Here is a 26,358-nt window from a genome sequence, read left to right as displayed (position 1 = left end):
TCCAATGTGTATATTTACTGTGTTTAAACAATATTTTAAGATTTTTAAATTTCAACTAAAACAGGAATTTTAATTCAAATATTTTTTTTTGACTTACCAATTCCTGTGATCTCTTTTTTGATCAGTTGCAACTCCATATGTTGGATTTTTATTCTTACTAATAAAAAGTAAATTTTCCCAACAATCACATCCTTTAAATGATACCTTTGGGGAAAGAATATACCTCATTTACTAAATATCAGTTTAAAAAACAAACAAAAAGAATGAAATATGTCCTGAAAGGCTTTAGCAGACATCTTTAGGATAGTAACTATTTAAGAATACCATTTTGGGGGCGCCTGGGTGGCTCAGTCGGTTGAGTGTCCGATTTCAGCTCCATGAGTTCAAGCCCGGCATCGGGCTCTGTGCTGACATCTCAGAGCCTGGAGCCTGCTTCAGATTCTGTGTCTCCCCCTTTCTCTGCCCCTCCCCTGCTCATGCTCTCTCTCTCAAAAGCAAAAAAAAAAATAAAATAATTTTTAAAAAAATAAAAAAAGAATACCATTTTGACTCTTCATATTATTTAATGTTCCTTTTTTACAAAAAAGTATTCATTATTTTACTATAAAATTAGGAATCGGGGTGCCTGGGTGGCTCAGTCGGTTAAGTGTCTGATTTCGGCTCAGGTCACGATCTCACAGTTCATGAGTTCAAGCCCCGCGTCAGGCTCTGTGCTGACAGCTCAGAGCCTGGAGCCTGCTTCAGATTCTGTGATTCCTTCTCTCTCTGCCCTTCCCTGACTGACGCTCTGTCTCTCAAAAAATAAATGTTAAAACAAAAAACAAAAAACAAAACAAAACAAAAAAAACAGGAATCAAGCTTTTACTTGACTATCAATATACCTCAAAGGAAGAATTAGCCTGATTAACTGCAGGTCCTTTACTTAAGAGCTTAGTTTCCAAAGAACTTAAGCACAAAAAATTAAAATTTTCATGCTTGCAATATTTATTTGGTGTATAATGATGTTTCTGAACATCAAAACTCTGCACAAGAGTTTAGTGTCCTTACTCTAAGTGCTAGAATAGCACAGTTAACAAAGCACTTGGCCATAAAGAGACTCCACAGGTTGAGTCTGCTGCTGTGATATCTAGTCATCAAAGACCTTTCCCAAGTATTCTGAAATAATGTGGTAATAAACCTAGAAATTACTACAATACCCAGAGGGCTTTTTAACCTTCCCCCAGGTTTGGATCTCAAAATAATTTCCCAGGAATTGATCAACGTAATTATGTCAGGCTGAAGGGAGGCTTCCAGTGACAAGCTTTTAGGTCCTAAACAATTTGATAATTTTATTAATAATATGATTTGAGACCCTGAAGGCATGTCTATATCACATTTTTAGTGATATACACTGGCGAGGGACAAGTAATAAAAGTCATTTAACAGAAGAGTACACAGGAAGGGGATAAAAGTATACATCCATTTCTTCAACAAATAAATTTTAGTGGAAAAAAAAAACAAAAGAAATTTAAGAGTCAAACTACCAAATGAAATGTGTTTGGATACACTGGATTTGAACAAATCTTGTGTGGATACTGATTTGAACAAACCATGTGGGGGGAAAAGATATTTTATGAGACAATCAGGGAAATGTGAACACTGACTGGATATGGTATGGGTATTAGGAAACTATTAATATTTTTAGATATAACAGAATTACCGTTCTATTAAAAATGATACACAATTTTTATGGATGAAATTCCATGTCTGGAACTGGCTTTAATATAATCTATGAGGAGTGTGAGGGCTGGATACAGATAAAACAGACCTGACCATGTGTTCATAACTACTGGAGCTGGGCAATGGGTACCTGAGGATTCACTGCAGTGTCCATATACTCTGGTCTATGCTTAAATTATTCCATATTAGTTTAAAAAGGCATTAAACAATAAACAAAACAGAAGCCCATTTCTGTAAAAATGCAACATTATATAAATGTGCTATATACCTTCCCCTCCCCCATGGAAAGGTACACAAGAGAATATTAAATGTGATTAAGTGGGAAAAATAATAGGAGCTCCTGGGTGGCACAGTTGATTAAGCGTCCAACTCTTGATGTCAGCTCAGGTCATGATCTCACAGTTCGTGAGTTCAAGCCCCACATCAAGCTCTGCGCTGATGGTGCAGAGCTTGCTTGGGATTCTGTCTCTCCTTCTCTTCTGCCCCTCCCCAACTTGTGCTCGTTCTCGCATGTGTTCTCTCTCTCTCTCTCTCAAAAATAAACTTAAAAAAATATTTTTAAATAATAAAATAATGAGAAAAACATGATTGTTTTTTTTACTTTTCTAACATTGCCAAAATTTTCAGTAATGAAAATGTATTGCTTAGGTGGACAGAAAAAGCATTTTTGTTTAGTTTTAAAAAGATAACTAGGGGGGCGCCTGGGTGGCTCAGCCGGTTAAGCGTCCAACTTCGGCTCAGGTCATGATCTCACGGTCCATGGGTTCGAGCCCCGCGTCAGGCTCTGGGCTGATGGCTCAGAGCCTGGAGCCTGCTTCCGATTCTGTGTCTCCCTCTCTCTCTCTGCCCCTCCCCCATTCATGCTCTGTCTCTCTGTGTCTCAAAAATAAATAAAAACATTTAAAAAAAAAAAAAAAAAAAAAAAGATAACTAGGCTAAAGTTATATCAGCCCAGTCAGGTAAATTTTTACAGACATAAGGTATTAGTTGCCCTCTGAGATGGTAAGATCCTCTACAAAAATTGACGGGGGCACCTGGGTGGCTCAGTCAGTTGAGGATCCGACTGTTGATTTCAGCTCACATCAAGATCCCAGGGTCATGGGACTGAGCCCTCCATCAGGCTCCGCACTGAGTGTGGGATCTGCTTGAGATTCTCTCTCTCTCCCTCTGCCCGCCTCCCCAACTTGTGCTCTCTCTCTCTCTCTCCCAAAAAACAAAAAACAAGCAGAGACCTATTAGGAATAGAATACAAAAGACACCTGCACTGAGTTAGAAGACGCCAAAAGTTTCTTTCTGTTCAGAGATTCTACTGGGCTGTTAACATCCGATTAATGTCAATTCTATCCTTACCCTGACCAATTTACAAAGACCTGAAAGGCTTGTTAATTTTCCCTGAACATTTAAGTTATCTGTTGTCAAAGGTACTTACTTTGATTTATTATACTCAAATTCTATGTGTAGACAATCTTCAATGCCCACTTCCATCTTAATAGAGTTGTTAACATCAGGATATGTGGCAAGCTGGTGAACAATAAGATCATATTCTTTTACCAAGTCCGTGAGTCTTCTTACTATTGTCACTTTAAGAAAATACCTATGAAGTTAAAGGAGAGGGTAAGTTAAATCTCCTACCATAAATTTCAGTGTCTTCAATAAGCAAACATTAACTGCAACTCAGCTTTCCTCCTTGCCGATCCTTTGGGATCAACTTCATTTACGAATTCAAATTTTTAAATGCCCCCATCAAAAAAATACAAACAACAATTTTAAGAATAGTGTACATACTTTTTTACACGCATTTGAAGTGCTGTGGTCACACCTACTTGGGGAAATCTCTCTTCAGCACTTCTTAACCACATACTAAATGGGATTTGTTGGGAAACTAATGGATTTTGAGGTAATTCTGTTTACCAGACAAAGAAAGTACCTAGGGGATGATTCATACAAAAAAAGTATATGACTAAACCAAACTTCTCGTGACGGGGTTCTCTAAATCTATGATAGAAGACTATCGTTACCTCAGATGAGCATTAGCTAGACAAAACAAAATATTTGGCAGAATTCCTAAAAATCTAAAGCCTTTCAGTCCAGAATTGTAATTAAAAGTTCTAAGGAGTCATTCAACAGTAGCCATTACTTTCTGTTTTTGACACTATCTATTCCGTTGCTAATACGCATTCATACCTCAAGCGGACATTGGCACCGATGTAAGATTCATATGGCTTTTCAACTTGCATAAATTCAAAATCATAACTTCTGCTCTGAGTCAATTCTCCAGGCAAGGCTAGTTCTTTCACTAGGTTTACAAATTCGTGAGTATTACTCTTGTCATTGAAAAGTTCTAAGAAATTTGAAAAAGCAAAAACGACCAATTACATTTAATATAGTTTCATTAAAACTCAAACTTCTACCTCCAAAGCAAATCATTTTTACCAAAATAATTAGTTGGATTTGTCTCTAATACACTAGAGCTATGATATAAATTCCATTATTCCCTTCATTATGCTCCACCTAGGCATAAAAAAATTCAAGCAGCACAGCACAATGAAAATTTCTATTATTAATAACGTATTCATCCCTTTAATGTAGTTAGAGTTTGCCCAATATGAAGCTGTTTTAATAGACACATTTCCGGCAATTATTTGAACCTCCTCCCCTCAAGGCAGAAAGCATTTATTGTTTTGCTTTAGTTAGGCAAATATATTACCTTGATAAAACTATAATATACAAATACAAAAAACTTTTCAACTATCAGTGAATTACTAAAATTTGCCCCCTCAAATATAATCTCGTCTGGAATAGATACAGAAACAAGTATCTACCCATTCCAATTTTGACACTTTAAAAATGTATAGTAAAACTTAGAAAGCTAGATTTAAAACCCAGCTATGTATACTGTATTAGAAAGACCCATTTTCTTTTCTCTTTTCTGAATCTGTAGTAGCAAAAGATTTATAGAGTTTAACTCCTACTAAACCAAGAATGCCTCTGAAATACATATATGGAAATATTTATGGAAGCTGATCTAAGTCAAGAAGAAATTACATCCCTCCTTTTCACATGGAATCTTCTGACAGGTGAGTCTGGCTACAGGCACACATTAGGTTAGGAAGACAAATGGCATGGGTAATTAGAAAGTGAAGGATGAAAGTGACACTGGAAATTGTAAAGCTGGTGAAAGATGCAGGCAGATGGAAATTCCAGTGAGTCAACTAATTTTACTTGAATTATTTCTCAAGGCTGGTAGCTCACATAACTCCTTTCATTTTTAGTAACTAAGTTTAATAACAAATAAAGGCAGGTTGAGTCAAGTATCATTTAATACAATACAAAGAAACCTGTTTTAATGTTTACAAAATAAATCCTCTTTTATTATGCAAAATCAATTCCTTCCTTCCACAAAGCTAAGCTCTAATTCACGCATGTAAGTGCCAAATCCAACCCTCTTCAAACTCAGTTATCATTAAAAAAAAAAAAAAAAAAAAAAAAAAGTAATACTATTTTAAAACTCACCAATTTGACCTACAAATTCAATTCTAATTCCTTGGTGCTCTAGCCTCTTTCCAGGTTGCTTAAAGGCTAGGTTTACCTGCCAAAACATGAAATTATAAAAGATGTTAACAATCCTTTGAGTGGGCCTACCAATAGATTCCTTCCAGATGAATGCAATATATAAGCCCTTCAGGTATTCATTTCTGAAGTTTGAGACACCACCACATACCTAGATCATGATGACTTTATAGCAGTAGAGAAGGTATAACTTATACAATCACTTATTCATAAATTTAAAAGCACCTGCTTTGTTAGGAAGGAATCCTTTATAAGCTGGAGAACTATACTCAAATCAAAAAAAGGGAAAACTTTCAACTATTCAAATGCGTTTTCCAGTCAAATAGTTAAACAATTCTACACAATAGCATTTTAATGTAAGGTAATCACTAATTCCAAGAATTTACTTAAAAAGATCATTTTCAGCTCTTAGTAACCAAAAATATAGTTATAATTCCTAACCTTAAAAGCCATGTTTATTGCCCCTGAATCTGCTACTCACCCTAAAAACAGAATTTCTAAAGATTTAAATTTTGAGTATGATTTATCTCACATATTTTTTAAGTAAAATATATAATCTTTAAATTCCTAAATTCACATCTGCCAAATGGAAAACTTAATTTTATAAATTTTTAATTTGAATTGACAAAATATCTGTAAAGTACATACATATTAAGAAAATTTTTTCCAAACATTAAAGGATTAGCTAACATATAAAAAAGCCTACTTCCAAATGTATTCTTTACTATAAAAAATATTAACATGACTCAAAAAAGCATTTTTAATAATGCTTCTCAAAAGATAACAGTAATCAAGGGTCAATAAAAGCAGAGGTCCAATTACTTCTGTTTGAAAACTATATTAACTAAAATATTCATTTTTCTGTATCTTCCATATCTGTAACCAGAATGAGTTAGTTACTTGCCTTCCAAATTAATATCTCAGAGAAAGAATAAACAAATTGTGGTACATCATATGATGGAATATTATTAAAGTTTAAAAATAATAAGATCAAAGAATTTTTAATGATGTGGGAAGATGTGCATGGTATGTTACATGAAGGAAGCATGGTCAAATTGTATACAAGCATAATGCCAATTGTATTTCTTAAACTACACAAAAGAAATACTCTTAACAACAGTTACTTCTGGAATGTATGAGTAATTTTGTTTTCTTCTTTGTAGTTTTCAAGATTTCTTTTGTTGCTCTTTTACAATAGGCAAATAACACCTTCAAAGTCAGAAAAATACTTCTTGAAGGAAAAAAAATTAGTACTTAGAGGCTCCACATACACTAACAAGTTGAATTTTAGGCTCGAACCACAAATAAAACAAGCATAAAACTAGCATAAAACAAGCATACTCCCAGCTGTTTCTCAAGCCAAGCAGGAATTAGAGCCCTTCTCTAATTTATACTAATAAAACACGTAAGAAGAACATACTTTTTAAAATGTCTATTTGGTAACAGGTTTTGGGAATGCCTTCATTTGAACATGGCTGTGTCTGGTATTTTTTAAATGTACAGACCTTCAAAAAACATTCTGAAACCCTATTATTAAGGTAGAAATGCAAAGTTATTTCATTTTCCTACCAAATTACCTAAACTCTGAAATTGTCCTTGGTCTCCTACTGATGTCAAAAACAGTTGCTTTTTAAGCCTGATGCAAGATATTCTGGAATCTAAAGGATCCCAGAGTTAGAAAACATAATTGAGCATATTTAAAAGCTGTTCTAAAAGGGAGCATAGAAACATAAATTAAACTAGGATAGTGAACTGGGTTAAAAAGTTTTAATACTAACTGTTACAATTTTGTAACTTTTATTACAATTTCAAATTTACAAAACAGTTTTAATAACAGCACAAGGAAATTCCATATAATCTGTATTCAAATTCATCATGTTTATATTCTGTCCCATATGCTTTACCACCTTTTCTCTCTCTATATATGTGCATGCATAGATACACAACTTTTTTTTCACAGTTGAGAATAATCTGGAAGCATCATGCTCCTCTATAATCTCTTACATAATCACAGTGCAATTATCAAAATCAGGAAAGTTAAAACTCCACAGTTTATATTCGAATTCCAACAACTGTCCCAATAATGTACTTTATACCCTTTTTTCCTTCTGTCCAGGCTCTAATCTAGAATCGTATGTTACATACAGTTATGTCTTTTTAGTCTCCTTTAATCTCAAACATTCCTCAGTCATTGCCTTTCCTGACCTGGATGTTTTTAAGAATATAGGTCACTTACTTTGTAGAATATCCCTCAATTTGGGTTTTGTTTGACGTTTTACCACAGTTAGACTCAGTTTATGCATTTTTGCCAAGAATATCGCAGAAAATGAAGTTGTATCCTTCTCAGTGTATCTTATTAGGAAGTACATGATGCCAATTGGTGATGTTAACTTTGATCATCTGGTCAAGGTGATCTGCCAGGTTTCTCCAATTTGAAGTTACTATTTTTCCCCTTTACTATTAATAAGTAATTTGGATATGTGAGACTATGTGTATATGTATAAAAGGCCATGAAAACAAAACATAAGGAAACAATCCATATATAAAACATACACAGGGGCAACTGGGTGGCTGAGTCAGTTAAGCATCTCTTGATTTCGGCTCAGGTCATGATCTCACAGTTAGTGAGTTCAAGCCCCGTGTTGAGCTCTGCACTGACAGTGCAGGGCCTGCTTGGGATTCTCTCTCCTCTCTCTCTCTCTCTGCCCCTCTCCCCGCTCATGCATTCTCTCTCTCTCCTCTTTCTCTCTCAAAATAAATAAACGTAAAAAAAAGACATATTCATCGCTCTAACAGGCCAATCTCAAAGCTCATTCTTCAGCATATAATATCCTGTAGATGTCTCAAATAATGCTGTCTTCAGGAGCTATGTAAGTGAAATTCATCTACACTGTGTTTAAGACAAACATGTATCAATTTCCATACCATTTATAGTATAATTTACAGTTAATTACCAAGATATCTGTACTCTGTTGTTGCTGGATATTGTGGTTTCCCAAAATTAGTTTCAACTGCTGCCAGAAGAATAAAGTCCATATTCTTGAAAGATACTTCAGTAATATTCTTTGTTTAAAAAATTAAACTATAAAGCCCTTAACCTCAGAATAAACCTCTGTTCACTTTTGTAACAAGGAATTCAGAATTCACTATGGGTGGCTTGGTAGACAAGCTTGAATTGCTTCAAGACAATTTACTTATCACTGATCAATCTAAAAGAATGTTAAGGAATGATACCTTATGAACCCACCAAAAATATTCCCAGAAAAATCACTATCAAATCTTTCACAATTCACAATTTTCTACAATTATTGTACCTAGTAATTTCAATTAATAATAAACAATAATTAAACAATCAGTAAGACTCTCAGAATTACTCAGAAGGCCTAGTGATACAAGCTGAAATTAATTTCATTTATTTTTCACTTAATTTTTTCAATGTTTATTTTTAAGAGCACACGTGCGTGCAAGTAGGGAAGGGGCAGAGAGAGGGGGCAGAGGATCCAAAGTGGGCTCTGGGCTGACAGCAGATAACCTGATGCAGGGCTCAAACTAACGAACTGTGAGATCATGACCTGAGCCAAAGCTGGACACTTAACCAACTGAGCACTCTTCCTCTCTCTCTCACAGTAAATAAACTTAAAAAAAAAAATGAATACAATTCAGAGAACAGGAGAAAATATTTGTGAAACATAACTGATAATGGACTTGTATCCAGCATATAAAGGAACTCTTGTAACTCAATAAAAAGACAATAAAAAGAAAAAAAAAATGGGTATGAACAGACTTTTCCCCAAAGATATACAAATGGCAATCAGCACATGAAAAGATGTTCAGTACTAGTCATTAGGGAAATGCAGACCAAAACCATGAGATGTGATAGCACTTTATACCCACTAAGATGGCCATAATAAAAAATACAATATTAAGTAGTGCCAAAAAAGTGAAGAAACTGGAACCCTCATACATTGCTGGAAAGAATGCAAAATGGTGCAGCTGCTTGGAAAAGACTGGCAGTTTTTCCAAAAGTTAACACAGAATTAACATGACTGAGCAATTCTACTCTAACGTATATACATCTAAGAGAAATGAAAACATATATTCACACAGAAACTTGTACACAAATGTACAGCATTATTATTCATAACAGCCAAAAAGTAGAAACCCAAATATCCTCAACTGATGAACCGGATAAAGGAAATGTGGTATATCCCTCCATATTCCACACGGATATATATTGGAATATTAACCATAAAAAGTGATGTTTTGATACATGCTACATGAACAAACCTTGAAAACATTATGCTAAAGGAAATAAGGCAGACGTGAAAGGGCAAATTTTGTATGACCACCTTTAAGAAATAACTAGAGGGATGCCTGGGTGGCTCAGTCAGTTGAGCGTCTGACCTCAGCTCAGGTCATGATCTTGCAGTTCGTGAGTTTGAGTCCTGCATTGGCCTTGCTGCCCTCAGCACATAGGCCACTTTGAATCTTCTGTCACCCACCACGCCATCCCTTCCCTGCTCACACTCTCCCTCTCAAAAATAAATAAAACATTTTAAAAAAATAACTAGAACAGGTAAATTTACAGACAACAAAGTGGACCAGAGGTATCCAGGGACTGGGAGAAAAAGGAAATGGCTAGCTATTGTTTGATGGGTACAAAGTTTCTCTTTGGGGTGATGAACAAATTTTGTAATGGTTGTACAACTCTGGGAATGTAATTAATGCCACTGAATTGTACTTAAAAAATGGATAAAATGGCAAATTTAGTATATATTTTTTTTTTACTAACTTCTTAAAAAGGAATGAACCCTGAAAACATCACATTAAGGAGCTAGACACCAGAGGCTATATATTGTACGAGTCCATATATATAAAATATCCAGTAAAGGCCAATCCATAGAGAAAGAAAGATTTGTAGATTAGCGACTGCTAGGTGTCTCAGTCCATTCGGGCTGCTATTACAAAATACTGTCGACAGGATGGCTTGTAAACAACAGAAATTCATTGCTCACAGTTCTGGAGGCTAGGAAGTTCAAGATCAGATCAAGTGCCACCAGACTTGGTTGAGAGCACTCTTTCTGGTTCACAGATGGCCATCTTTTTCACTGTGTTCTCACATGGCAGAAGGTATAAGGGATTTCTCTGGGGTTTCTTTTATAAGAGCACTAATCCCATTCATAAGGGTTCTGCCCTCATAACCTAATCATGTCCCAAAGGCCCCATCTCCAAATACCATCACATTGACAATTAGGTTTCAACACGTGAATTTTAAGAAGGCACAAATATTCAGTGTATAGCACTAAGGAAGCGATTGCTAATGGTATGGTGTTTCTTTTGGGGTGATGAAAATGTTAGGGAATTAGTGGCGGTGGCAGTACAATTCTGCAAATATAGTAAAAACACTGACTTGTACACTTTAAAAGGGTGAATTTCATGGTATGTGAATTATACTCAATAGGTTATTTTTTAAAAAAGAAAAGAGCAAATGTCACAAATAGACCAACGGAACACAACAGAAGTTGGAATAAAATCATACAACCTCTAAACTATGACAAAGGTGATATTGCAGTGCAATGAAGGAAACGATAAGTGTTCTGGGTTCACCAGATATCCATGTGGGGGGTGGGGGGAAACTAGCCTTGACTCCTATGTCACACAGACAAAATCAACTCCAAGCAAACTGAGGCTCTAAATGTGAAGTGTAGGGGCACCTGGGTGGCTCAGTCCATTAAGCATCCGACTTCGGCTTAGGTCATGATCTCATGGTTCGTGAGTTCGAGCCCCAAGTCAGGCTCTGTGCTGACAGCTCAGAGCCTGGAGTCTGCTTCAGATTCTGTCTCCATCTCTCTCTGCCTCTCCCCTACTCATGCACTCTCTCTCTTTCAAATATAAGTAAATATTAAAAAAATTTTTTAATGTGAAGTGTGTAAAATAAACAAATTTACAGGAGAAAGGTAACAGGAGAATATCTTCATGCCCATAACGTAGGCAAAGATTCCTTAAATAGGATACAAAACATACTAACAAAAAGGAAACTGGGGCACCTGGATTGGCTCAGTCATTAAGACTCTTGATTTTGACACAGGTCATTATCTCACGGTTTGCCAGATCAAGCCCCATATGCACTGATAGTGCAGAGCCTGCTTGGGATTCTCTCTCTTTCTCTCTTTCTCTCTCTCTCTCTCTCTCTCTCTCTCTCTCTTTCTCTCTCTCTCTGCCTCTCCCCGGCTCGTGCTCTCTCAAAATAAATAAACTTAAAAAAATAATAAGGAAACGGAACATTTGTAATGTATTAAAATTAGAGCTATTCATCAAAAGACAGCCACAAGGGGGCGCCTGGGTAGCTCAGTCAATTGAGCGGCCAACTTTGGCCACGTCATGATCTCAATAGTTTTGGTTGGCTGCTGTCAGCACGGAGCCCGCTTCAGATCCTCTGTCCACCTCCGCCCCCCCCCCCCGCTCCTCCCCCACTCTCATGCACTGTCTCTCCAATATTATACACCAATAAGAAAAAAGTCAACTGAGTAGATAAATGAGCTCTCCCCACTCCCCAAAAAACGTGAATAGGCACTTCATAAAAGATATCAAATGGCCAATACATCTATGAAAAGTAGTTCAACTTCACTGAACATCAGGGAAATCAAAATTAATACCATGTAACAATCAAGGGAATGAGACTATGAGAAGACAAGCCATAGAATGAGAAAAAATATCTGCAGGAGACACATCTGGTAAAGGACTGTTATCCAGAACATAAAAAGATCTCTTAAAACTCAACAAGAAGAAAACAAACAATTTAAAAATCTGCCAATTAAAAATTAGGCAGATCATGTGAACAGGAGCCTCACCAAAGAAGATACACACTTGGCAAATAAACATAAAAAAGATATTCAACATCCCATTACCACTACACACCTACTAAAATGGACCAAATCCAGGGGCGCCTGGGTGGCTCAGTCGGTTGAGCATTCGACTTCGGCTCAGGTCATGATCTCACAGTTTGTGAGATCGAGCCCTGCATCAAGCTCTGTGCTGACCGCTTGCTCAGAGCCTGCTTCAGATTCTGTCTCTCCTTCTCTCTCTGCCCCTCCCCAGCTCACGCTTTGTCTCACTCTGTTTCTCAAAAATAAATCAATGTTAAAAAAAAATTTTTTTTTAAATAATAATAAAATAAATAAAATGGACCAAATCCAGAAAGCTGACAACACCAAATGCTGACAAAGATGTGGAGCAACAGGCGCTCTCACACGTTGCTGAAGGAATGCCAAATGGTAGCACTACAATGAAAGACAGTTTAGCAGCTTCTTACAGAGCTAAAGATAGGCTTACCACACCATCCAACAAGCACACTTCTAGGTATTCATCCAAATGGGCTTAAAACTTATACCTATACAAAACTTGCACAAAGATGTTTGTAGCAGCCTCACTCATAAATTGCCAAAACTTGGAAGCGACCAAGATGTGCTTCAGTAGGTGAGTGGATAAATAAACTGTGGCACATCTGGGGCGTCTGGGTGGCACAATCAGGCATCTGACTCTTGATTTCAGCTCAGGTCACGATCTCACGTTTTGTGAATTTGGGTCCCACACAGCACAAAGCCTGCTTGGGATTCTCTCTCCCCCTCTTTCTCTGCCCCCCTCCTGCTTGCCCACCCACTCTTTCTGTCTCTCTCCTCCTCTCAAAATAAATAAGTTAAAAAAAAAAAAACTTTAGAAATTCTTTTTTTTTTTTAAATGAGAGAAAGAGAGCAAGCAAGCAGGGGAGGGTCAGAGAGAGACGGAGACACAGAATCTGAAGCAGGCTCGACTCTGAGCCATCAGCACAGAGCCCAACACAGGGCTCAAATTCACAGGCTTCAAGATCATGACCTGAGCCAAAGTCAGACACCTAACCAATTGAGCCACCCAGGTGCCCCCACCCCCCCAAAAAACCCACAAACTTTAAAAAGAAAAGACTGTGATACATCCAGACAATGAAATTTTATTTGGCACTGAAGAGAAATGAGCCTGTGAAAAGACATAAAGGAACCTTGCGTATTACAAAGTTAGAGAAGCCAATCTGAAAAGGCTAGATACTATATGATTCCAACTACATGACGTTCTACAAAAAGCAGAACTATGGAAACAATAAAAAGGTCAGTGGTTTAGGGGGCAGGACAGGGAAGACGAACTGGCAGAACAATCGGCGGGGGAGGACAGGGGAGATGAACAGGTAGTACAAAGAAAGTATTTTTCAGGCAATGAAACTATGCTGTATGATATTATAATGATGGATATATGTCATTATACATTTGTCCAAACTCACACAATAGCAACACTAAAAGACTGAATCCTCAGATAAACTATGGACTTTGGGTGATTATGATGTGTCAATGTAGGCTTGTCCTTGGTAAAGACTATGCCACTCTGGTGAGTGATGTTGATAATGAGAGGCTATACACGTATAAGGGCAGGAGGTATACAGGAAATAACTGTACTTCCCTCTCAATTTTTCTGTAAACCTAAAACTGCTTAAAAAATAATTCTTAAAAAAAAGTTCTGGAAAAAAAAAAGTATGCAGACAGAAATTCACATGTCAGGAATACCATAAAAAGAATTTATTCTTGCTTTGGATGGGATATCAGACCTCTTAGAACTTCAAAACTAGATCTAATATATGCAGGATTTTTATGCAGAGTCCCTACAATGCAAAGCCAAGTTTGGAAACCAATTATTCAGTCCAACCTCCCTAATTTTAAGGTGAAATCCATAAGGTTAAATGACTGCCCCGAATTATCTACCAAGATTGGTAAAGTCATGGCTAGATCTCCCACCTCTAATCCAACAATCTTTTTTATTATATTCAGATATTTCAGAAAACCTAGACTTGTTCTTAGTGAACATGCTGGGTCACAGATAATCAATGCTTGTTTTCTTCTCTTTTAAGCTATCTTTTCAAAATACTCATAAATCATCTATTTAATAACGTGTTCTAAAGGTATGTCAGGAATCAATATTAACAGCAGTTACAACATTTGCAAAATAGATACAAAAAGCAAATATCATGTACCCCTCTGATAAAAACAACAACAACAAAAACACTACCCACATATACTCTTGCCAATGGAATTTAACTTGTGTCTCATCAAGTCTCTAAATTCAGCTACCAATTTACAAGGCAAAAACTCTGTCATGAGTATCCAATCACAAAGAACTCTGCAGTTCAAGTGTCCCAAGTTCTTCAAAGTTTAAAGAAAAGATAGTCATAAAGAGGGAACCAGAGATTGAAAGAGATTTAAAAGCGATATCAATCTTTTTAAAGGAACAAGAAACGATTAAGAAACACAAGGGATTTTATTATTATAGAAAGCATAGTGGCTGGCTTCTTTTGAGAAGAGACTATAACTGACTGAGATGAGACACAGGGACTACTGGCAAAGTTCTCCTTCTTGACTACAAGAAAACATGCCTTATATTTATTTTGTGGTTTTTCTCTACGTGTTTTATTTTACAATAAAAATAGATTTTACAATAAAAATTTATTTTACAATAAAAATACAAAAAAATATTTTAAATAAAAATTTAACCTTTTATTTTACAATAAAAAGGTTAAAAATGAAAAAACAAAATCTCAGGTCAATAAATAATCAGATTCCAGATACGGTATCTTTTGAGCAACAGAAAACATTTATCTACAAAAGGTTTTATCATTTTTAAAAATGTAGTCTATAGTTATTGATTAGGTCTACATATGATCTCTAGCAATTCCAAAAATATAATCTGAAGGCCTACTGTTTTTTAAAAACCACACTGAAGTAGCTTTATTTCCTTAAATTTGTCCTCTTCCTTTATTTGTCCTATAACATCAGCCATGAACTCCTAATTGGCCCAGATGACATAAGATTATGTTAAACCAGACAATAAATGTTGCCTTCTAGACTTAAAAACAAACGGGGCATCTGGGTGGCTCAGACGGTTCAGCGTCCTATTTTGGCTCAGGCCATGATCTCACGGTTCCTGAGTTCGGGTCCCGCATCGGGCTCTGTGCTGACTGCTGACAACTCAGAGCCTGGAGCCTGCTTCCGATTCTGTGTCTCCCTCTCTCTCTGCTCCTCCCCCACAAGCACTCTGTCTCTCTCTGCCTCTCAAAAATAAAGAAAACTAATAAAAAAAATTAAAAAACAAACAAAAGTTATGATTAATGGGTATCAATCATATTTGCTAAGGTGTAAGATTATTCTTCTACAAAAAAAGATTATTCTTCTACATTGCTTGATAAGGAAAAGGGGCAAAAGTGAAACCTTACGTAAGGTATCATAAACGTATCTGACTATGCATAGATACATTCCAAATGTACATTAAATCCTCTACAGGGTACCAAGAAATGAGATCAACAGACACCACAGTAGTAGTGTAGAGAGATAAGCTACAAAGAATGAGAAAGAAATTTTTAGAAAGGTATACTAAAGAATTATCCCCAATCTCTACAACTCAACTTAATGTAAAATGAGAAACAAACTTTTGAGTGGATCACAGCCCCAGTGAAGAAGCTAAAGCGAAACATGCATAGTCACAAACACAAAATTCTGCATGCAATTTTAGACTCTGTCCCTGTAATCCTTCCAGTAAGAATCTCTCTTGTAGGGGAACCTGGGTGGCTCAGTCAGTCAAGTGACTCTTGACTTCAGCTCAGGTCATGATCTCCCAGTTCGTGAGTTTGAGCCCCAAGTCAGGCTCTGCGCTAATAGTGTGGAACCTGCTTGGGATTCTTTCCCCCTCTTCATGTACCCCTCCCCTGCCCTATTCTCTCTCTCTCTCTCTCAAAATAAATAAGTAAACTTTAAAAAAAAAAAATCTTTCTTATAAATGCTCTAATGGAATCAAGGATTTTAGCTGACCTTCCAAAAAAACCTTCCATCTCCAACAAAATCATTCAAATTTAGAAACAGCACAGACAACTTTGATGACTAATTCTAATATCCTACAACTAGGTAGTTCTCCCAAACACAAGATTTACCTTTCCTGAAACAGATTCTCCATCATAGAAAAGATAGTGTTTTTCTACTTTGCCATCTTCAGTTTTCATCTCGGCCATTTTCCTGGTTTCCCCATCATTAAGGACAACATCGATCTCACAAATGGGTCCAAAAAAGCCTCCAAGAAAACTCTGAAATAAAAGGAAAATGCCCATAATTATGTGTTGTTAGACAGTACATTTTGTAATTCAAGTAAAATTACCTATGACCTACAGTTAAACAGACTGCAAATCTGTTGAGTACAACAAGGAAATAAGAACTTAAATTCCACATCAAAACTAAACAAATTTAGGAGCACCCAAGCTGGGTCAGACCGTGCAACTCTTGACCTCGGGGTTGTAAGCTTGGGCCCTACATTGGGTATAGAGATTACTTAAAAATAAAATCCTAAAAAAAAACAAAAAACCTAAACAAATTTAGTATAACAATGCACATACAACTAATATTGTACTGTACATTAAAATGTTAAGAGGACAAATTTATATGTTTTTTACCACAATTTCTTAAAAGACAAAAAGAAAACTAAAATTTAAACATGCTATAATTTCAATCATTGCCATAGGTAAATGCTATAATTAATTACTAACATATACCAGAAATCTAAAAAAATTTTTTTTTATTTATTGATTTGAGAGAGTGGGGCAGAGAGAATCCCAAGAAGGTTCCATGTTGTTAGTGTGGAGCCCAATGTGGGGTTCAAACCCACAAACTGTGAGATCATTACCTGGGCAAAAATCAAGGGACAGACACTCAACAAACAGACTGTACCACCTAGGCACCCCTAAAAATTAATTCTTAATATATGGTTTGAAAAGTCCCCTTTATTCGTGGATCTTTCATATAGCAGAACTCATAAAATCCAAATTATGCGTATAGATCCAAATGAATTATTACTATGTAATACTTACTATAAAATGCACCGCGATATGGGTCTGAACAGGACGCGTTACATTGTGTAAGCCCTTGGAATAAATAAAACTGGCTCTAGTAGAGGAGACTGACTAAATTTCTGTGAATTTTTCCGAAAAAAATGTATAAGCTGGGGTGTCTCGATTGCTCAGTCGGTTAAGCATCCGACTTCGGCTCAGGTCATGATCTCAGGGTTGTGGGATGAGCCCCGCATCAGGCTCTGTGTTGGGGACACGGCCTGCTTAAGATTCACTCTCTCCCCCTCTCCCTCTGCCCCTCTGACTCTAAAATACAAATAAATAATAAAATTTACATGAAGAACCATCTCCTATCCTGTCATCCTACATCCTTTCTTAGTCTGCCCTACACAACCATAGTAATCTCTCAAAAACATAAACCTGATCATATGCTGTTTAAAATCCTTCAACAGGCTGGTGAGAGTACAAATGGGAACAACTACTTTAGAAAACAGGTGGCATTATCTGGCAAAGCTAAAGATATACATACCCCATGACCCAGCAATTACACCCCTAGTTATCCACCCTAAAGAGAACTCTTACACATGAACCAGGAAACAAATGTAAGAATGTTAATAACATCATTGTTCACAATAGCTCCAAATAGGAAACAATTCAAATATCCATCAACAAGAGAATGGGTACATAAATTTTAGTCTATTCATAAATAGGCAAAGGAATGAGACACAACTATACACACAGATGACTCACACACACACACATACCCACTAATACTGAAAGAGGTCAGACACAAAAAGAATACACATGCAATATTATTCCGTTTATTAAAAAGTCAAAAACATGTAACATACACTCTAGTATTAGAAATCAGGAAGTGGCTAGAAGAGAGCACAGAGGGAGCTTCTAGAGGGCTAGTTATGCTGTTGTGTTTTTAAATTTTTTTTTAATGTTTATTTATTCTTTGAGAGAGACAGCGCATGAGTGGGGAAGGGGCAGAGAGAGAGAGGGAGACACAGAATCTGAAGCAGGCTCCAGGCTCTGAGCTGTCAACAGAGCCTGATGCGGGACCCAAACACACGGACCATGAGATCATGACCCGAGCTGAAGTGGGTCACTCAACCAACTGAACCACCCAGGCACCCCCTTATGCTGTGTTTTTATCAGAGCACTTCCTACACAGGTTCATTCACTTTGTGAAGATACATCAAGCTGTATATTTGTGCACTCTTCTGTACTTCACTGTTACACACACACACACACACACACACACACACACACACGTATTCCCTAACGTGGCCTACATGTAACTGGCTCTACCCATTACCTCCAACCACACCAGCCTCAAATTATCCAAGTTAATCAAATTTGCCAGTTTCTTTCTCATCCTAGACCAAGTATCCTTAACCTAACTAATTCATCCTCTGAGTCTCAGTCTGACTCATTTCCATAAAGAGGCCTTCCTTTCCTTCCTAATTGAAACTAGAGTCTCCAAATTTAGGCCTCACAACACCATGTAGTTTTTACTTCATCATTTATTATACTGTGTGCTTATTCAATACCTGAATCCCTAACTGAACCGTAAATTTCCTGACGACAGATACTTTATCCTTTGCTCATCACTAAAGACACAGTAGCTATGGGTAGTATGTGGAATTTAGTAGAAAGCATTAAAATATATATTGAATGTTAAATTAATATTGAATAAAACACATACTGTTCTGGGGACCCTGGGTGGCTCAGTCGGTTGAGTGCCCGACTTCGGCTCAGGTCATGGTCTCACAGTTTGAGTTCAAGCCCCACACTGGGCTCTGGGCTGACAACGTGAAGCCTGCTTCAGACCCTCTATCTCCTTCTCTCTCTGTCCCTCCCTCCCTCTCTCTCTCTCTCTCTGTCAAAAAAAACATTAAAGAAAACTTAAAAAAATTAAATATAAAAAAGTTAAAAACACATGCTGTCCTCATAATAAAAAATAGATACAAAAGAAAGGAGTTAAATCTGGAATATTTGATGAAACTAGCCCTCCCCCCAAAAGTTAGCATCGGTGCAGTAGATAAGTCTAGAGCAAGGAACTTGCATCAAATCTCAATTCTGTCCTTAGGTAGCAGAGTAACAGCAAGCAAGCTAATGATCCTCTTAAAACTCAGTAGGTCACAGGATGATACCATGATCAAAGAAGACAGTGTTTTCCTAGATTCTGAGCCTGCTGGGTTTTATTAATCCTATATTAACAAAAAGATTGTGATTTCAGGGATGCCTGGGTGGCTCAGTCGGTTAAACGTCTGACTCTTGGTTTCCACTCAGGTCCCGATCTCACGGTCTGTGGGTTTGAGCCCCGCATCCAGCTCAACACTGATTGTGCAGAGCCTGCTTGGAATTCTCCTTCTCCCCTCTCTCTCTGCCTTCATCCGAGTTGTGCTCTCTCTCTCTCAAAATAAATAAACTTAAAAAAAAAAATGGGCAAGTTTAAAAATAAATATATCGTAATTTCAAGAAATCAACTCAAAAAATTGCCAGATTTGTATTTTTGACATACTACAAAAACACAAGCAGCATGTTTTCCTTTCAGCAATGTTTTAATCTTTCCTGGCAACATTACAAATAACAAAGTCAATTTTCACCAGAAAACTAATTTTAATCAGAAAATGATTCTGAACTTAGAATGAAAAACATCAGTGATAGGTCATGTGCACTGTCCCTTCCTAGTTAGCTTTCACACTCCCAAGTTTTAAATTCAAAACTTGCTCAAGATGGTTTATGTCCTCCTAAGGGCTACAGATATGACAATGTACAGCAGCTCAAAATCAGGCTGCTGATATTTACTAATTATCAACTATGTGCAAACTACTGAGCAGCCAAGGTGGCAGGGAAGGGTGGGAAGGTGGGAACTGCTATGGGAGGAGCAATTATGAAAGGGTAGAAGACAACAACCTCATTTAAGATATAAAATAGAAGCAGGAAAATAAAATTCAATTTTTTCATTCGCCTTTAATACTTCCCAGAGCTGCTTCCAGGAAAAATGAGATTCGAAAACTACAAAAATTCTTTTACAAATAAAAGCAAATATTATGGTAACTTTTCCCACATATGGATACTTAACGCACAGAGAACTTAGGATTTGAAAGCTGACACTAAAAGATCAAAATCAAAATTGCCACTAATTAAAGTGGTGTAAAAGAGGGGCACCTTGGTGGCTCAGTCAGGCTAGGCGACCAACTCTTCATTTCAGCTCAGGTCATGATCTCGCAGTTCAGGAGATCGAGCCCACATGGGGGTTCTACACTGACAGCACAGAGCCTGCTTGGGATTCTCTCTCTCCCTCTCTCTTGCCTCTCTCCCGCTCACACTTGCTAGTCTTATAAAACTTCACAATTAACTAATAACATAATTATATAGTTAAATAGTCTTATTTTGACATGATAGGTAAAAATCAAAAATTCCTACGCATTAAAAATATGTGAAAGCTATGTTATCCTTTATTACTTTCTGTATGCCTGTAGTATTTCACAACTAAAACTTTAAAAAGTAGGCTTACTTTTCAACATAAATTGTCAAAACACTAAGATGGGGACAGATTAGATTTTTTTTAAAAGCCCAGTTATAATACATACAGAAGCATAATAGATTAATAAACTGTAACATTTTAACAAGATTAAGTTAACAAACACCATGAGAATTCAGCACCAGGTTAACATCCAGTTTTTCACATTAGGACACATCAAAAACAAACTAGTCTTATCAAAGGCCTCCAGAAAACTGTCAAGGTCTTACAATTAACAAGTAGACAACGGAGAGAAAAAGACATCTGAGGTAAAAGTTTGGCTTTTCTCTTTTCCTTCTTTTTGTTTTTTGTTGCTTATGTATTTTTGAGAGAGAGAGCAAGCAAGTGGAAAGGAGGCCAGAGAGAAAGAGAGGGAGAGACACAATCCGATGCAGGCCCTAGGCTGTCAATACAGAGCCCAACAAGGGGGGCTTAAACCCATGAACCTTGAGATCATGACCCCAGCCAAAGTCAGATGCTTAAGCGACCAGACCGACAGAGCCACCCAGGCGCCCCTTTGTTTTCCTTCTAAAAGGAGTTGAAAGAAAAAAGATTTGTCTACCCAAAGTCTTGCTTTTGAAGTTTTTACTTACTACAAGATATGCATCTTCCGTCATTTCAAACAAAAGTCATAAAATTAAAATCTTTTTTAATTATTCACATCAAATTTTAATAATTTTCCTGTTATGTAAACAAATCAAAATACATAATTGACAGGATGGTGAAGACTAGGAGGTAGAAAGTGAATGAAAATTGTAAAGAAGGTTAGTATACATCAACATAGGCTTTTGCTGAAATTACAGAAGACATGTATTAAACTGAAAGATTACTCATATCTTCAAGTGAACATTTAAAATATGAGATTTTCAGGAGCAATATTAGACAATAATATACAAGTCAAAACTCTTAGGTAGCCTTTAAATAGCTAACCTGCAATATATATGACTATTAAAAGATTACAGCATTGTTTTTACAGTTTTCTAATTGTGGCCTAACCCTCCTATCACCTTTAGGTTAACTTAAGATTTTCCATATAATTCATAAACCCATACTGGGCATTACCACCCAGCAAAATTACATGTGAATATGTTAAAAGCCAACAAACTCTTTAGCCCTCACTGAAGAAATTTCACTACCTCCAGTGGATGTAAAGAAATGCAACTCAAGGTGAGTGGATAGGGAGGCTCTCAAAATTTACACAAGCAATGAAACAGCAAATTTTCTTGCATAGGTTACATTTATGTCCATTTGTGTTATAAAGCTTTACAATTCAGTTTATGTTTGATGAGTAACTTGAAAATAAATTGCTCTTAAACTATTCAAAAGCTTATTAAAAGTAATAATTTTAAAAATAAGCAATAAATAGGAGGGCCTTTTATGTCTTCTTGGCAAATTATATTCAATTAAAAAAGACTTCCCTAACTCCCTCACTAGGCAAGGTCTCCTTTTTAGATTTATCACAACTGTAATTTCCACGTTAAATAAATAATTTGTACAAACAGATCAAACAGATGTTTACCTCCCTCTAGACTGTAAGCTACAAGAGAGCAAGGCCTGTTTCAGTCTTGCTCGTGGCCCCTGGCCAACCTAAGTAATTATTTGTTGCATGAAAAAAAGGGCCCCCAGTTTAAGAATGAATAGGTCTGTCTTTTACTTTTCTGATTTTAATTAAATCAACACGATTTCTGAGTTTAAGATGTATTTATTCAAAACAATTTATTTTTAATTTTTTTTAAATAAACCTAGCTTCTGCTTCAGCCAAAACTCTCAGTTTACTCAACCAGTGAGCTTTGGTAAAGCTAACAGTATCAAGAGAGCACACAGTAGGCACTCAACGTACACTTGTTAAAATCAAACGAATACCACAAAGTGAGCCAAATGAGATCCAATCTAGAGACGGCCAACGCACACAAAGTTAAACGCCTTGTGCTTCCCACGAACCGGTTGGAGTACTCCGATTTCCCTCCCTTCTCTGTTCCCTAGGCCATTTCAACATCCCGAAGCGTTAAGTTTCTAGAAAATGGCTTGGGGAAGGAAATGAGAGCCAAAGCTTAAACTAGCGGGCACAAAACCAGTGTCTGAATTAAAATCATCCCACTTCAACGTCCTTTCCTTTTTTTCTCCCATTCTACAAGTGTCAAAATCAAGGCTGAACTGGGGTCAGGATACGGCAGAATGTCACCACAAAGAGATTAAAACAACAACAACCCGGAGTTTATCAAGCTCGTGACACTGAAAGAGAGTGACCCAGTACCCCCCCCCCCCCACCAGCCCGGAACTGGGGGACTCCCGGGTCACTCCACCTGAAGGGAAGCTAGGCTGTCCGGAAGGAGCGGAGGGACTAGCTACCTTGGAAGGGGAGGCGGCGCTGAGCCCCCGCAGAGGCGGGGTCCGAGTACCCAGCCAGGGCCCCCACAGCCGGTCGAGGAAGGCGGGCAGAGGCTCCGACATGGCCAGGAGAGCGCGCAGCCGCCCGCAGGTGCTCGGGCCTCTGCGAGACCGGGAAAAGGCGGCCCCGCCCGCCCTTCCCCGCTCCCGGGGTGGCTAGACAGGCCTAACCCGGTTCCCCGCCCTGCTCGCCGCCCCCCTCCTGCCGCTCCCCTGCGCCCCACCCGGGATACCCGGCCCCGCCGTTGGCGGGCCCGCCGCGCGCTGTAGGGCCAGGACTGGAGGCGAGCGCGCGGGCCGCCGCGCACTCACCATTGTCAGCGCCGCCGCCGCGTCCCCCCCACTTCACTCCGCTTCCCTCAGGAGAACTCCCAGCCCAGATTCCCTCCGCCCCAGCGCCCGTCACGTGACCTGGAGCCGCTGGCCGCACGTGACCCCTCCCTTCCTTTCCTCCTCTCCCCCTGCTCAGGTCCCCTCCCGGCCTCTTGCCCCGCCCCACTGGCCAGCCAGGCCCTCGAGGATTGGCAGTTTGGGGGCGGGGCCTCGTGCTCCACCCTACGGCTGAGGAGGCGGGGCCACTGAGATGACGTAAAGTGGGAGGGGCCTGGGCGGACGCAGGCACCACAGGCCCTCCTCTCCCTCCCTTCCGTCACGTGAGGGGCGGTCGGCTGACGGGCTTTGCCACGCCCAGTTCCTCTTCCCTGTGGAAGTTTGAGTAACTGGAAAAGGACGGGGGCGTGGTTTATCTCCCTGGGTGGGTTACTAGGGCCCCTCCGAGGTGAAGGGGCGCTGTTACCCGAGGCCCTGCTTCCCTAGGCCTCGCAGGGTACGTGCTCTCTTCATCCAGGGATTATGCATTTTTCCATCTTTCTGGAACTCTGCCCAGCTCCCGCTCCTTCTGAGAGGTTCTGGGTTTTGAGAAACTTATTAGCTTTGTAGCCTCTGAAGAGCCAATAGAAAAAACGTGAGGGTGCTACATCCGTTGCTTTGTAAAGTACGCGGAGAGCTTGCGATCTAGCCCCGCCTCCCCCAGGCCCTGCAGCCCAGCCAGTGCGTGAGGTGGGGGAAGCCTTCCTAAAACAGGTGATGCTACTAGCCACTACTCTGGTTTTAACCGCATCCTGACGCTGTGGTGTAGCCTAGAGGCCCTCCAGTTGAACGGGAGGCTGTTTTAGTTTTTAAAAGCAGTGTTGAACCACCACGGTGTATTCTGTACCTGACCAAAGCAGGAAAAGAATGATAATCTGAACGCGCCATCGTTATCCCATCGTAAAACAAAATCCAGTTGGTGCCGCAGGGCCATAAAGCAAGCACAAAATTAGAGTATGGTCTCTAGCCACAAAAAAATTCAACTAGAAATATCAAAAAGATAGTCAGAAAATCCACAAACATGGAAACTAAGCAACATAATTCTAAGCCTCTATGTCAAAGAAGACGTTAGTGGAAACTTAAAAATAGTTTGAACTAAAAGAAAATGAACCTACAACATAGCAGAATTTATGGTACGAAGTATATACAGGGAGGTCTGTAGCTTTAAATGTATATATTTGAAAAGAAGAGTTTAAAAATCAGCAATGTAAGTTCACATCTGGAAGTAAAAGCATATGAACATGTGGAGGGGAGCAGGGGGTATATGAGAGCTATACTTTGCACTCTACTTTTCTGTGAACTTAAAGCTTATCTAAAATTAAATATATATATAGTAAGTCCTCACAGGGATGGTTAAATTATCTTCAATAAGGATGCCACGACAACTCAATGAGGAAAGGACAGTCTCTTCAACAAATGGTGTTGGGAAAACTGGATTTCCACTTACAAGAGTAAAGTTGGACCCTTATTTTACACCGTATAGAGAAATTCACTCAAAATGGGCTTAAGACTTAAAACTATAAAGCTGGTAGGAGAAAACATAGGGGAAGATCTTTGGACTTGGCAATGATTTCTTGAATATGACACCAAAAGCAACAGAAATGACAGGCATAGGACTGGCAACAAAAGCAAAGATAGACAAATGGGACTGTATCAAACTTAAAAGCTTTTATGCATCAAAGGACACAACAGAGTGGAAGGGAAACCTATGGAATGGGAGAAAATAGTTGCAAATCATATATCTGATAAGATATTAAGACTATATAAATTACTCCTACAGCTAAACATATTCTTAGTATTAGACTATAGGAAGAATACTATAACTCAATAACAAAAAATCAAATAACGCGATTAAACAATGGGCAAAAGACTTGAGCAAATATTTCTCCAAAGACGATATACAAATGCCCAATAAGCATATGAAAAGTTGCTCAACAGCACTAATCAGAGAAATGCAAATTAAAACTACAAGATAGCATCTCACAGCCATGAGGGCAGCTACTTTTTTTTTTAAGTTTATTTATTTTGAGAGAGAAAGAGAGAGAGGGGGAGAGTGTGTGTGCACTGGAGGGGCAGAGAGAGAGAGAATCCCAAGCAGGCTTCACACTGTCAGTATGGAACCCACTTCAGGGCTTGAGCTCACAGTGAGATCATGACCTGAGCTGAAACCAAGAGTCAGCCCTTAACCGACTGAGCCACCAAGGCACCCCAGGGTGGCTACTATTTTTTTTTAATGTTTTTATTTATTTTTGAGACAAAGCATGAGCAGGGGAGGGGCAGAGAGAGAGGGAGACACAGAATCCAAAGCAGGCTCCCGGTCTGAGCTGTCAACATAGAGCCCGACGAGGGGCTCAAACTCACGGACTGTAAGATCATGGCCTGAGCTGAAGTCAGACGCTTAACCAACTGAGCCACCCAGGCGCCCCAAGGGTGGCTACCATTAAAAATAATAATAACAAGTATGGGTGAGGATGTGGAGAAATTGGAACTTTGTGCACTGCTGGTGGAATTACAAAATGTCAAGGCCCCTTATGGAAAACAGCATGGAGGTTCTTTAAAAAATTGAGAATAGAACTGTCATGATCTGGCCATCCCACTCCTGGCTATGTATCCAAAAGAATTGAAAGTAGGGTCTCAAAGAGGTATTTGTACATACATGTTCATAGCACATATGAGCACTCATATTCATTCATAATAGCCAAGAGGTAGAAGCAACCCAGATGCTCACAGACAGATAAATGGAATATTAATCAGTCTTGAAAAGGAAGGAAATGCTATCACACCCCACAACATAGAGGAAACTTGAGGACACTATGCTAAGTGAAATAGGCCGTACACAAAAAGATAAATACAGGATGATTCCACTTAT

General features: G+C 38.4%; 1 protein-coding gene across 2 annotated transcripts in view; it reads right to left on the bottom strand.

Moving 5' to 3' along the window:
• The window catches only part of VPS26A (VPS26, retromer complex component A), a 31,656-nt gene extending 8,120 nt beyond the window's left edge, over nucleotides 1-23,536 (bottom strand). Inside the window, exons 1-6 of one of the 2 annotated variants that reach the window (XM_042960379.1) lie at nucleotides 23,433-23,536; nucleotides 16,289-16,438; nucleotides 5,233-5,308; nucleotides 3,904-4,060; nucleotides 3,149-3,313; nucleotides 98-204 (exon numbers count right to left, since the gene is read on the bottom strand). In XM_042960379.1, the coding sequence (XP_042816313.1) occupies nucleotides 98-204; nucleotides 3,149-3,313; nucleotides 3,904-4,060; nucleotides 5,233-5,308; nucleotides 16,289-16,438; nucleotides 23,433-23,435 (658 nt within the window). In that variant the 5' untranslated portion in view covers nucleotides 23,436-23,536. Of the gene's footprint in view, nucleotides 1-97; nucleotides 205-3,148; nucleotides 3,314-3,903; nucleotides 4,061-5,232; nucleotides 5,309-16,288; nucleotides 16,439-23,081; nucleotides 23,306-23,432 lie in introns of those variants that run through there. The other variant, XM_042960378.1, reaches the window with a different exon arrangement.
• Between the last annotated feature and the right edge of the window lie 2,822 nt (nucleotides 23,537-26,358).

This window comes from Panthera tigris, chromosome D2 (genome assembly GCF_018350195.1).
Source record: "Panthera tigris isolate Pti1 chromosome D2, P.tigris_Pti1_mat1.1, whole genome shotgun sequence".
Classification (NCBI taxonomy): Eukaryota; Metazoa; Chordata; class Mammalia; order Carnivora; family Felidae; genus Panthera; species Panthera tigris.
This window is presented reverse-complemented; position numbering and strand designations above follow the sequence as displayed.